This window comes from Ursus maritimus, unplaced genomic scaffold, assembly GCF_017311325.1.
Source record: "Ursus maritimus isolate PB19 unplaced genomic scaffold, ASM1731132v1 scaffold_18, whole genome shotgun sequence".
Lineage (NCBI taxonomy): Eukaryota > Metazoa > Chordata > Mammalia > Carnivora > Ursidae > Ursus > Ursus maritimus.
The window spans coordinates 48,323,581-48,338,065 of NW_024424230.1; the positions used below are offsets into that span (position 1 = coordinate 48,323,581).

Sequence of the window (14,485 nt, forward strand, 5' to 3'; positions counted from 1 at the left end):
TTGATATTGCAGTAATCCATATCTAAAATTTTTTGGTACATTAAAATTGCTCTACAAACATAAAACCTGGAGCCAAGTTGCTTTGTACTTTGTACTTCTATAGCATATTATTGATGATAGTCTAGAGTTAAAAGTCCTCAACATTTATTTACCGGGAGAAGCTGATTCCTATGTTTGTGATGTAGAAGATGGAATTTAAAACATTATACTTTCAGATTGCCATATAGGTCAAAAGTGTCATTGTTTTAAAGGAGGTTCATATATATACATATATATGTATATATATGTATATATGTATATATATGTATATATATAATGTATTAACTTGTATCTAAGACAGGAGAAAGTAAAGGAAATAGAGGAGAAGCTGTATGTATTTTTTAATTTATCCCAAGCTTAGTCCATCTGTTTCTCTGAAGGGAATTTACCAGGAAAAACTAAAATTCTCTCCTGTAACACCAGTGTTTTAAATTGGCAAAAACCTTCACATATCCTGAGCACCTTTTTTCGAGTTCCAAATTTCTTCATTTAATTTAAATGAGAGCAAATATATAATTGGGCTTATTTGATTCATAAAATGCCTTTGACATACAAAATTTTTGTAGGAACACTGAAATGACAAAGTCATAACCTACAACAATCGATTGAAAATATATTAAAACATCGACAGGTTAATCCAAACTTAGAGCCATAAAGCATAAATAATTTTGGCATTTATTCTCATAGAGAAATAACTGGGGGTTGGGGTATTTTGGCATACACAATTTTATATAAATGTCAAGATTTCAGTGACTTTCACATCCTTTTTGTGAGGAATTGCTTGTATTAAATAGACTTGGGAGGAGTAAGAGCTGCAATTTGGGGCACACTTAAGGGAAATTTTCCTAGGGATAACTTGTTGCTTTTATAAGATGGAATATTTGTGAGTGATTAGCAACCGTCTGCATGTTATTTCATATGAAACTGCCCTTCAGTTTTTAAATTATAACCATTATTTACAGAGGATGACTTTAACTGGCTAATTCAGGGGGGAAAAAAAGAATTGTAAAATAACAAATATTTTTCAAGTACCTACCTACTCTTGTGTGTCAGATGTCTTAGGGTGTATAAAAATAGTGTTACAATATGGTCCCTGATCTTACAAAACTTATCCAGGAACTACCTAAGGAGACAAAATAATTATTGCTGAACTAAGTAACAGCAACTAAGAGAAAAGTTGGGAGAAGAGGAGGATCATTTTGAGCTCAGGCTTCTCGTTATTTTATCCACCTTAACAACTACAATTTAGATGAAGGGGAATAACAAAAGCGCAAAGGACATTAGGTGCATGGAAGAAGTTGGAACAAGAATATTCCGTTGACTCAGGGCGTGATCCCAGCATTCTGGGATCGAGCCGCACATCAGGCTCCTCCGCTGGGAGTCTGCTTCTTCCTCTCCTACTCCCCCTGGTTGTGTTCCCTTTCTTGCTGGCTGTCTCTCTCTCTGTCAAATAAATAAATAAAATCTTAAAAAAAAAAAAAAAAAAGAATATTACTTCCGATTCAATTAACAGCAAAGCTTTTTAGTTAAAGGACAGAGTAGCATTGTGTTCTAGGAACACAAGCTCAGAAAATTAGCCTGCCAGGGTAAACGCTACAGTTTTGACAGTTACTGATAGAGTATACCCTTGAGCAAGTCATTTTACTTTCTAAGCCTTAGGATCTTCATTTGTAAATGGAGAATGAAAGTAGAAGCTATCCTATCCTGTATTCATAGGAATATAATATCGTATATTCATGGGATAATGTGTAGATTAAATGCAAGATGTTACCTGGAAAGCACATGTTGAGCCATAAATGTTCAGTAAATGTTACATATTGTTGTTATAATTACTCTACAATGTTTTACAGCAGTTTAAGTTATGTGGAGAAGGGCATTATATATTCCCGTTAGGGTCATGATTTGAGCATTATATTTGAAAATTGGCTACTTTTCTATTTTATTGTGTCTTAGATATAATAAGATAGATAAAATACTTAAATGCTCTTATTTCTAACCTGATATAATCGTTTCTGACAGAGTCCCCTTTTCCTCCAGTTATTTCTAATAAACATTAATTATAAACATTAATTATTTTTAAACAGTAATATTTATTTTTAAATGCCTTGATTGAATTTGTCAGGGAATTTCTGGTATGCACAAACTGGTTAAAATATTAGCAGCTGACAAACTCAATTCTATGTTCTTTTGCTGTTTATTAAATTCTGGTATAACATACTTAAAAGACTTTATTTATATCTCTTTCGTTTGGTAAGAATTGCATTTGAACTTAACTCTAGAATTAAGTACCCCCCAACCAGATTTGGACAGTTTTATTGAAATTATTGTCGGTGTTTTACCAAAAAGTTTATCAGAATATTGTGCTGAGAAAACAAATAAAATGCTTGTCTCTTATTCTTTATATCTAGTTGATTCTGCCTGCATTCCTTATTTATTTATCTTCTATTCTTATCTTCTGTGAGTAATAGGACACTTCTCTGTACTTTTGCTTGCTCTTTCTTGTGTAAATCATCGCTCTGATTTGTTCCACTTGCTGCATATTTTTTTTTTTTTGCTAAGTATTTTTATGAGTGTCAAATGATATTTAAAGTCTTCTGTATCATATCCCATTTAAGCTGCAATCCATTCCAGTCTTGCCTGGCTCTTAAGGGTATTGTTTTACTTCATACTTTTATAATTGAGTACTAAATGTTGATTTTATGGGAAAAGTGGCTTGGGATTTTTTTCTGCAATATTTGTATGGCCATTAAAGTTGATTTGTGTGATTGAAGCATGGAAGAGCAAATTGTAGCACTTATTCATTTAGCTGTGTTCAAATGCCTGTTGCTGCATGCTATCAGACAACCTGTAACAGCTTTTCCCTCTTGTTACAACTTAAGACTGAAGACTGTGTATTCTTTTTCTCCTAGAGTCAAGAATTGAAGGTTGGCTTTCAATACCAAATAGAGGAAATATCAAACGATATGGCTGGAAGAAACAGGTATTATATGCCTCATTTTTTTCTAATTGATATTCTGTTATATATTTTACTTTTAAAGCATAGAACTTGTATTTTAACTGCTCTCTTATTAGCATTGATCTCAGATTAATCCAATACACTTTAGACATAAATGTCAAGTACTGTGCTTATCATTTTAAACCAAGTTAATATTGCTTATATATATCTTCCCCTTTTTTTCTCATTTCAGTATGTTGTGGTAAGCAGCAAAAAAATTTTGTTCTATAATGATGAACAAGATAAGGAACAATCCAATCCATCCATGGTATTGGACATAGAGTAAGTTGCCTTTGGTTGAATTTTAAATCAGTTAAATGTTAACTTATGATAATTATTTTTAGACTTACAATTTAGGTTGGTTTTAATTTTATTTATTTGAGAGAAAGAGAGCACCAGCAGGGGGAGGGCGGAGGGAGAAGCAGACTCCCCGCTGAGCAGGGAGCCCTATGCACGTGCGCCATCCCAGGACCCTAAGATCATGACCTGAGGTGAAGGCAGATGCTTAATCGAGTGAGCCACCAGGCACCCCTAGACTGAGAATTTAGTTTATATTTTGTTATTTAAATGATGTTACCTACTTTTCTTAACAAACTTTAAAACTTTATATTAAATCTTTAGCAAAATGTGAGAGGGAAAATTTTGCATAGCTGATTCATGTATTCTAAAGACAAATTTTTTATTTCAAATGTTTATTGGTTTTAGGTTCTGAGGGCATCTTCAAAAGTACTGTATATAATTATGTAGTCATTCTTAAGGAAATGTATCTTTTGTTTTTAATAGAGGCCTTAATAAGCTTAGGGTTTTTCCTTTGTATTCATTCTAAAACCATTTCTTAAGCACTGCTGCCTATATCATCATGGGTGCTATAGATTGTACAAAGATGGGTAAGACCGTTCCATAACACACTAGTAGTAGAAAAGGTGAAACATGCAACAAGATATAAATTCAAAGTGAATGTGGTGGGTGCTATTCATGAAAAATATAAACTTACAATGAAGTATTGCCATTCCTTTGGAATTAAACATTTGTGAAGTCAGTTATAGCTAGAATATAAAAAGAATTAAGCAACTACCGAAGAGTACTGAAATTTTATTTCCCAATTTTTTTCAAGTATAATTAACTTAGTACAGTGTTATATTCGTTTCAGGTGTACAATGTAGTGAGTCAGCAATTCCATACATCATTCAGTGCTCGTCACAATAAGTGTAATCCTAATTCTCTTCACCTATTGCCCCCAACCCTCCACGCACCTCCCCTCTGGTAACCATCAGTTTGTTCTCTTATATTTAAGAGTCTGTTTTTTTGTTTGTCTCTTTTTTTCTTTGTTCATTTGTTTTGTTTTTTTAAATTCCACATATGAGTGAAATCATATGGTATTTGCCTTTCTCTGACTGACTTATTTCATTTAGTACTATACTCTCTAGCTCCACTTATGTTGTTGCAAATGGCAAGATTTCTTTTTTCTTTTTTTTTTTTTCTTTTTTTTTGTGACTGAATAATCTATTCAACCTATGGTTGTACACTTGTGTTGCTTCCGTATCTTGGCTATTATAAATAATGCTGAGATAAATATAGGGGTGCATATTTTCCTTTGAATTAGTATTTTTATATTCTTTGGGTAAAAACCCAGTAATGGAATTACTGGATCATATGGCTATTCTATTTTTAATATTTTGGAAAGCCTTCATACTCTTTTCCACAGCGGCTCTACCAGCTTGCATTCCCACCAGCAGTGTATGAGGGTTCCTTTTCTCCACATCCTTGCCAATACTTGTTATTTCTTATATTTTTTATTCTAGCCATTCTGACAGGTATAAGATGATATCTTGTTTCAATTTGCATTTCCCGGATGATTACTGATATTGAGGATCTTCTCGTGTGTCTTTTGGCCATCTGTATGTCTTCTTTGGAAAAATGTCTATTCGTGTCCTCTGCCCATTTTTTAAAAAATTTTATTTATTTATTTGAGAGAGAAAGCAAGTGAGAGAGAGTGTGTGAGCAAGCACAAGCAGGGGGAGGGGCAGAGGAAGACAGAGAGAAGCAGACTGCCTGCTAAGCAGGGAGCCCAATGTGGGGCTCGATCCCAAGACCCCAGGATCATGACCTGAGCCGAAGGCAGATGCTTAACCAACTGAGCCACCCAAGTGTCCCTCCTCTGCCCATTTTTAATTGGATTTTTTTGGGGAGAGTGCTGTTGAATTGTGTAATTTCTGTATATATTTTTGATATTAACCCCTTATTGCATATATCATTTGCAAATATCTTCTCCCATTCAGTAGGTTGTCTTTTTGTCTTGTTTATGGTTTGTTTGTTTGTTTGTTTTTTGCTGTCTAAAAAGCTTTTTTGGTAGTGTAGTCCCAATAGTTTAATTTTGCTTTACTTTCTCTTGCCAAAGAGACCTATCTAGAGAAATGTTTCCATGGCTTATGTCAAGGAGATTACTACCTATGTTTTCTTCTAGGAGTTTTATGGTTTCAGGTCGCATTAGGTCTTTAATCCATTTTGAGTTTATTTTTGTGCGTGGTGAAGGAAAGTGGTTCGGTTTCATTCTTTTGCATGTAGCTGTCCAGTTTTCCCAGCACCATTTGTTGAAGAGACTTTTTCCTGTTTTGCTTTCTTGCCTCCTTTGTTGTAGATTAATTGATCATAAAAGTATGGGTTTATTTCTGGGCTCTATGCTCTTCTATTGATCTGTGTGTCTGTTTTTGTGCCAGTACCATAGTTTTGGTTTCCTAATGTTTTAAAGAAGCAGTAGTTGTGAAAATTTAAATGATCAACTTCAGTGGAATAATACATAAACACTAATATTAAAGGCATCATCTTTCAACTTTCAAAAGTTCAATACTTTCAGGGGCGCCTGGGTGGCACAGCGGTTAAGCGTCTGCCTTCGGCTCAGGGCATGATCCCGGCGTTCTGGGATCGAGCCCCACATCAGGCTCCTCTGCTATGAGCCTGCTTCTTCCTCTCCCACTCCGCCTGCTTGTGTTCCCTCTCTCGCTGGCTGTCTCTATCTCTGTTGAATAAATAAATAAAATCTTTAAAAAAAAAAAAAGTTCAATACTTTCAGATTGATGAAAGTTGGTTGTTTTACCTTTGTATTGAGTATAATTTTTATGTAATAAAATGCATACATCTTAAGTGTTGTGTTCACTGACTTTTGGCAGTTGTAAACACCTATATGTAATTATTACCCATGACAAGATGAAGAATATTTCCATCACCCTAAAAGCCCACTTATACCCCTTCTCAGGGGGGAAAAAGATGATCTGAATTTAATTACTGAGTTTTGCCTATTCTAGAGCTTCATATAAATTTATATGTGCCTATTCAGTTTCTTTATGGTATCTTTTAATGGAAGCCAGTTTATCAATTTTTTAAAAGAATTATAGCCTTTTGTAGTCTCAGAAATTTTGCCTGCCCAAAGGTTGTAAAGTTATTCTGTGTTTTCTTTTAGGAGCTTTATAGTTCTAGGCTTTACATTTAAGTTATGATTAATCTAAAAACTTAACTTTTGTGTTTGGTAAGAGGTTGCAGTTGAGGTTAGTTTTGAATGTGTAGGTGTGTGTTTTTCCAAATATCTGGTTGTTCCAGTACTATTCATTTTTATATATTGATCTTGAATCCTCTAATCTTGCTGTTTACTTACTAGTTTTATTGGGTTTTTTGGTAGATTCCATAGGACTTTTCTACAAATAGAATCATGTACTTCTTTCCAATCTGTATGCCTTTATCACATACATGGATTCATGTGATCATGACCAAATACAGAATAGTTCCATCACAGGGACCCGTCTTGCTACCCTTTTGTGGCCATAACAAGTGCCCTTTCTCCATCCCTCTCTGATCCCTGGCTACCTGTTCTCTGTTCTCTATCTCTGTAATTTTGTCATTTCAAGTATGTTATATAAATGGAATCAAGTAGTATGTGACCTTTGAGATTGGCTCTTTTCACTCAACATAATTCTCTTGAGATTCATCCAAGTTGTTTGTTTCTTTTTATTGTTGAGTAGTATTCCCTGGTATGACTATCCCACAGTTTGTTTAACCAGTCATTTGGGTTGTTTTCAGCATTTGGCTGTTATAAATCAAGCTGCTATGAACATTCATGTACAAGTTTTTGTATAAATATAAATTTTCATTTCTCTGTAATAAAGGCCCAGGAGTGCAATTGCTGGGTCATATGTTAAGCATATGTTTGTTTAGTTTTGTAAGAAACTGCCATCCTGTTTTTCAGAGTGGCTCTGCAGTTTTTACATTTCTGCCACAATTGTATGAGTGATGCAGTTTCTGTGCATCTTCATCAGCATTTGGTGTTATTACTATTTTTAGTTTTTAAATTTGATAGGTGTGTAGTGATACTGTGATTTTAATTTGCATTTCTCTGATGAGTAATGATGTCGAACATCTTGTCATGTTCTTATTTGCTATCTGTATGTCTTCTTTAATGAAATGTTTGTCTTTTACTGTAGATGAGTTTTTATAATAGCTTGTATCATACTTATTTTCATTTTAGTAAACTGTTTCACGTTCGACCAGTAACTCAAGGAGATGTTTACAGAGCTGAAACTGAAGAAATTCCTAAAATATTCCAGGTAAAAGCCATAAATTCTAATTTTGGAAGATCTTTTACTTAAGTACTAAGTGCATTTTATGCAGTAAATACAAACACACCAGTGCTTTTTATACATTTGAAACTTGTATGTACAAATTAAGACTTTAAAAAATCTTCATTTTACCATTCCTAATGTAGATACTATATGCAAATGAAGGCGAATGTAGAAAAGATGTAGAGATGGAACCAGTACAACAAGCTGAAAAGACTAATTTTCAAAACCACAAAGGCCATGAGTTCATTCCTACACTCTACCACTTTCCTGCCAACTGTGAGGCCTGTGCCAAACCTCTCTGGCATGTTTTTAAGCCACCTCCTGCCCTAGAATGTCGAAGATGCCATGTTAAGTGCCACAGAGATCACTTAGATAAGAAAGAGGACTTAATTTCTCCATGTAAAGGTAAGGCATAAAAATAATTTTTTTCAATTTATTAAAAAATTAGAAAATTAAGTCCCATTTAAATAACTTCTTCAAGTGTAGCGTTTTCTACACCAATTTGAAAAGAGGCTGTAAGAAGTAATATTTTGACATGGTGGAGCAACATGCAGCTGTCATTTCACAGTTACAGATTTTGCTTTGAACATAATGTTTTTAAAGAGAATTACGCCCTTATAAAAAACATACCTCTAAGAAATTACTCTAAATTGGAGAGAAGGGCTATCAGTGAGTTCCACTGTATTATTCCTCCGTGAGTTTTTACTTTGTGCTTGTTTTCTTTTTGTCTGGTTTTCACTGCCTAGACCAACATGCTGGGTCATAGACAAAATGTGCGCTAGGTTAGCAGAGGTAGCCTGACGGAAAGAATACAGGCAATAGCTATTTTAAGATAAGAAACTTATCCTCTAAGAATACATTAATTTCTTTCACTTCTGCATTTTTTGTGTTTCTGTTTTTACTTTATTTTTCTTAATAGTTTGTGACTAATTTTTTCTTTTTAAATGTTCAGCCTTAATTATAAGGAGAAAGAGATATTGTCCGAGCTTAATTAAGCATAATAAATCTTTCAAAATTTTAAGAACTTATAAAATTGTGCTTTAATAGAGCCATTTTAGGTATTGTATGACTTTGTGTCTTTCTTTTTTTTAACATAGTAAGTTATGATGTAACATCAGCAAGAGATATGCTGCTGTTAGCGTGTTCTCAGGATGAACAAAAAAAGTGGGTAACACATTTGGTAAAGAAGATCCCTAAGAATCCACCTTCTGGTTTTGTTCGTGCATCCCCTCGAACGCTTTCTACAAGATCTGCTGCAAATCAGTCTTTCCGAAAAGTGGTCAAAAATACATCTGGAAAAACTAGGTAAAGATTGCAGTGTTAACCTCTTTGACAGCATGAAAGTGATTCGTTAATATATGTTGAAATCTAAAATCTAATTATTTTCCCTATAGAAGGCATCATGTGTAGCTAAATATTTATAAAATATGACTTAAAATGACTTTGTAAATTAGTTCGATTCCTGTTTGAAGTTAATAATATTTATAAGTGTCATATTTAGTTCCAGGTCCATGTCAGATTTTACTGTCATTGGTTGGTATACATGACACATACTTAGCCCTTAATGTTTTAAACACCTTGTGGTTTGCCACCCTTTTTAAATGTAAATAGATTCATATAAAACTTTGCTCTTCTTTTCTTTAAATTCACCTATGTTGGCATAGACGTTTTTTTAATCAAAATTATTTGGTATCAGTCATGATGGTGTTGCAAATAAACTTCCCAGTTAAGTATCCCCCTCTTTTTTTTTTTAACTGGATTTGAATTTTTCAAAAATATTTATATGTTGTAATAAACAATTACAGAACATAATTAAACCCTTTCCTGAAGAGAAGTTATGATAGATACCTCATGAAGTTCTCATTGTATACACGAATAAATGAGGCCCAGAGGAATTAAGCCGCTTCAACAAGATCACACATCAAGCTAGTGGCGTAGTCAGGGTTGAAACCTATTTTTATCCATTCTAAAGCCTAAGTTTTTTCTCCCGTACCAAATACCAACTTTCCTAGAGTTTAATCCCTATATTAAGAGGAATGTTTTAATCTAAAAGAAGCTGGGACCTAACGTTGTTTGCCGCTCTGTTAATGTCACTCAAGTCTTCCACGCAGACTTAAAACCATTTTTAATTCATCCCATTTCTTTACTCCCTATTATCAATAACAGAGTCTAATTCTTTGAAATGCCTAACAGGCATTACACCTTCTGTACTCTTCAGCCGCCTTGCTACGCCAGTGTGCTATCGCCTCTCTCCTGTATAGGGTAAAGCTGTATCCGAAATTATTTAAAGTTGAATTATAGCTTTGTAAAAAACAAAAGCAAACCAAAAAAGAACACCATGTGTTTGAAATAGAGTAGAAGTAAGAAGAAAATAATGCTAAATATATTTTTCTTTTTCCTATTTTCCAAATTTTGTGTATTTGTTAATCACATATAAAGATAATGTATGGGCACCTGGGTGGCTCAGTTGGTTAAGCGACTGCCTTCGGCTCAGGTCATGGATCAAGTCCCGCATTGGCAACCCGTTCAGTGGGGAGTCTGCTTCTCCCTCTGACCCTCTCTCCTCTCGTGCTGTCTCTCTCTCTCTCTCAAATAAATAAAATCTTAAAAAATAATAATAATATATATGTACATTTCCCTGCAATTTTGTTTCTTGTATTTTTAAACTGAGTATATTTCTTTAATTACAATTTTTTTTCTTTTTCTGCCCCCCTTCTGTCCCCAGCAGTTAACCATGTGACCTAACGCCTTGTGGAATCATGTGGAATGCTACCTGATAAACCAGGCTTCTTTAACCATGCAGAGCAGACAGGCTGTTCCTTTGACACAAATATCACAGGCTTCAGGGTTAAGATTGCTATTTTTCTGTCCTTGCTTTGGCACAAAAGCACATTGAGGGTTTTTTTGTTTTTTTTTGTCTTTAATTGCGGGTTTGCCTACAGGTAGATTAGATTAATTATTACTATGTAATGCAAGTACAATTGGGGAAAGCTTAGGTAGATATATTTTTTTAAAAAGGTGCTGCCTTTTTGAATTTCTAAGAAAACGCCTGTCAATCATGATAGAACACAGTTTTCCTCATATGAGTGAGAGGAAGGGACTTTCACTTTCAAGTGGAATGGCCATCACTATGAAGATCAGCTCATGGAAGGAGTAAAGAAAATATCTCAAAATGAGACAACTGAAATTCTTTTAAATGACTTCAGTCTTTGCACTCTTGCAAGACTATACAAAACTATTTTAAGAAAGCAGTGACATCACTTGACTTCAGTGCCCTCACTGTAGAATTTAAAAGCCTCACTTTTGATTGCCCGCGGCGGACTTATGGAGAATAAATATTTTACATTATGCTTTACAAAATACTGTATGTGTTTCAGCACGTTTATAGATTGGGGAATGGGAGAAGGCAAAAAAATAAATAAAAATTTACATTTAATCTATGCATTTTTGCCAAGCCATATTGAGTTATTTTACTACTAGAGACGTTAGGAACTAACTGTACAGAAGAACCAAGTTTTAAAAGCATTTTGTGGGGTACATCATTTCTGTAATTGTGTAATGTATTTCTTTATGGTTTTAAGTGATAAAGACATTAAGTTAACAAACATGTAAGAAATGTATGCACTGTTTGAAATGTAAATTATTCTTAGAACACTTTCAATGGGAGTTGCATTGCCCTTTTAGTGCCTTAATTTGAAAGAATTATTTTACTGCCATGACTAAATATAGATATTTTCAAAAAATTATGTGTCAGTGGGTTTTTCATTGATAATTGGTTTAATTTAAAATATTTAGTTTTGTTGGACCTTCACCAATTGAGTACAATCTTTGCATTAAACTACCTGCTACAATAACGAATGACTTTATAAAATTCTGCAAAATATGTAGGTTACATCAATATAAAAGAAAATTACGGCAATACATCTGTGATGTTTTCCAGTTAACATAGGAATTACCAGATAAATACTGTTAAACTCTTGTCCAGTAACAAGAGTTGATTCATATGGGCAGTATGATTTATTGTTTATTATTTTAACCAAATACCTCCTCAGTAATTTATAATGGCTTTGCAGTAATGTGTATCAAATAAGAAGCACTGGAAAACTGATCCGTCTCTAGGATGATATGCATGTTTCAAGTGGTATTGAAAGCCGCACTGATGGATATGTAATAATAAACATATCTGTTATTAATATGCTAATGACTCTGTGCTCATTTAATGAGAAATAAAAGTAATTTATGGATGGATACCTTTAATAATGACTGGTGTTTTCTCGTGGCTGAAATGAATAGAAACCATGTTATAAATTAGTCCCTGACTGTATACAAATGTTTGTTAAATAGATTAAAGTGAATTTTTAAAAGAAAATCTGGTTTGGGCTCTAAAACTAGTGACTACAGTTGAAAAGTTGACTAATGTCTGTTGGGAAACAGTTCTCTGTGGGTCTCTTGCATTTCTCTATGTCTTGTGAGCAGTGGCTCTGACAGCCTTAGTTCTAGACTATCTTTACTGAAGAGATTTCTATAGTCAGCAGCCTTGGACAATATCATGTCTCCCTCAAGAGAAAGGCAGGTCCGTTTACTGTCCAGTATAATGAAAGATAATATCTCCCTCTAGAGCTGAAGTTGGAAGATTTGCTTGTGCTCCTTATAAAAATTTCAGATACCCTAAACTTCGGGTTCCTCAGCTGAAATGCAAACCCACTGCGTGCTCCCCCCCCCCCCCCCGCCCCCGGGCCACTCTGCATCTGCATCTCCTTGGGGGGCAAAGAGAACTGACGGGGTGTGAAGCTCATGCTGCTTGCTATATTGTTAGTATACAGTTGTTTGGCTCCGTACAAGGTCCAGTAAAGTGCAGAGAACAGAGTTAATTCTAATTAGTTTAAGAAGGAGAGGACTTTAAAAAAAAAAAAATTGACCTGAGTATGAAACTCTTAAGAACTGACAGAGATTTGAGGAATGACTCTAAATGCCACATTGTAGAACCAGGTCAGCCAAGAAATCTGCTTCTCTTCTAAGTTTAGAAAACCACGTAGGGGCATCTGGGTGGCTCAGTCGGTGAAGTGTCTACCTTCAGCTCAAGTCATGATCCCGGGGTCCTGGGATCGAGCCCCACATTGAGTTCCCTGCCCAGTGGGGAGCCTGCTTCTCCCTCTCCCTCTGCCTGTTGCTCCCCCTGCTTGTGTGCTCTCACACTCTCTCTGTCAAATAAATAAAATCTTCAAAAAAAAAAAATAGAAAAAAATAGAAAATAGAAAAAAATAGAGTACCAACATGGCAAGGACCAGGAGGCTGCCAGGATCAGGAAGGCACACTACTGTTGGTTCGCTACAGTATTTTGCTCTGCCCTGCTACAATCCACACCAGGTTAGATGCTTTCAGCCATTCCTCTTGTTGCTTACGAACCTTGTGTCTGAACACTGGAATCTCTCTCAACACTGCCCCAGAAAAATCATTTTCGTCATCTCACTTATGTCTTCTGTGGGTACCTCTGCTTGTCCAAAACTAAATCACATCCAGAACTCTAGCTGCAAGGAAATCTGGGAAATGCACTTTTACTTTTCTGTCCACTTTAGGAAGACACACTAAGAGGTTCAGCATCAAGCGTGCCCATTCACCACACCTACAAGCTTGAGCGGAGGCCAGGGTCTCTGGGCTAGAAGAAAACAGCCACTGTCCTTATTCACCAGCTGAAAACTGTGGGTCTCTTTGTCATTATTTGAAGTTTCAGCTTAAAATAACCTGTCTAACTTCATTTAAAATTTTAAAAAAATCTAAACGTGGCAAACTCTGCCCAATAAAATACCTGCTCGTTTCCGTATCATTAGATTAGATATTCCATAATAACGGGCGCCTGGGTGGCTGTCGGTTAAGTGTCTGCCTTTGGCTCAGGTCATGATCAAGCCTCATGTCTTGCTCCCTTCCACGGGGAGCCTGCTTCTCCCTCTGGTCCTCCACCCCTGCTTGTGTGCTCTCTCTCTGCTCTCTATCTCAAATCTTTAAAAAAAAATCTATAATAACCAAATTTAGTAATCACATAAGTCAATGTGTTGGTTCTTACTGAGTTGGTAATTTGAGCTTTTAGTTTTTAATTTTCAATTTGTAACACTTCCACAATTCTTCCTGTTGAGAAAGAAGGCACAACTAGCAGCTATTTGGATAAATAAAGACAATGTCTTTTTAAAAATTAGTTGATTGTGAATGGCATCATATACTATCTACTACACTTGCTTTATAACTCTGTGGTATTTAATGAACAAAAATTCTTAGTGAAGTCTAGTTTATTGATCTTTTCCTTTATAGTTAGTGCTTTTTGTGTTAAGAAACCTCGACCTATTCCCCAGGTGTATAGAAGATAATTATCCCACATCAGCTTCTTGAAGCCTGGTGTTTTAACTTTCACATTTAATTCTGTCATCCAAGTGGAATTGATTTTTGTACGTGAAGTAAGGATCAAGGGTTTTGTTTTTTGCCTTTTCCTCCAGATATGGCTATCCTATTGATGCTACAGTACTTATTGACAACTATCCTTCCCTGTATCATAAACAAGGTGACAAATCTATTTATCCTTGCACATATCACATTGTTTTAATTATTGTAGCTTTGTAAAAAAGATATCTAGAGTGTAGGTCCTCCAACTTTATATTTCTTCCTGATTGATTTGGTTATTCTTGGCCCTTTGCATTACCATATAAGTTTTAAAAACATGTTAATTTCCACAAAAAAATAAAAATAAAATACCCTGCCAGGATTTTAGTGGGGACTGCATTCAACCTGTCCATCAATTTGGGGAGAATTAATATCTTTACAATTTTATCTTTCAATCTGTAAACATAGTAAG

The 14,485-nt window shown here is 34.9% G+C and overlaps 1 protein-coding gene across 3 annotated transcripts in view; it reads left to right on the forward strand.

The window, feature by feature from the left end:
- The window catches only part of ROCK1 (Rho associated coiled-coil containing protein kinase 1), a 142,523-nt gene extending 130,631 nt beyond the window's left edge, over window positions 1–11,892 (forward strand). For 2 of the 3 annotated variants that reach the window (XM_040632674.1, XM_040632675.1), the window contains exons 28-33: window positions 2,949–3,019; window positions 3,228–3,316; window positions 7,551–7,629; window positions 7,788–8,049; window positions 8,742–8,949; window positions 10,370–11,892. In XM_040632674.1, coding sequence (XP_040488608.1) covers window positions 2,949–3,019; window positions 3,228–3,316; window positions 7,551–7,629; window positions 7,788–8,049; window positions 8,742–8,949; window positions 10,370–10,376 — 716 coding nt within the window. In that variant the 3' untranslated portion in view covers window positions 10,377–11,892. The remainder of the gene's footprint in view (window positions 1–2,948; window positions 3,020–3,227; window positions 3,317–7,550; window positions 7,630–7,787; window positions 8,050–8,741; window positions 8,950–10,369) is intronic. The other variant, XM_008690553.2, reaches the window with a different exon arrangement.
- Window positions 11,893–14,485: the final 2,593 nt, after the last annotated feature.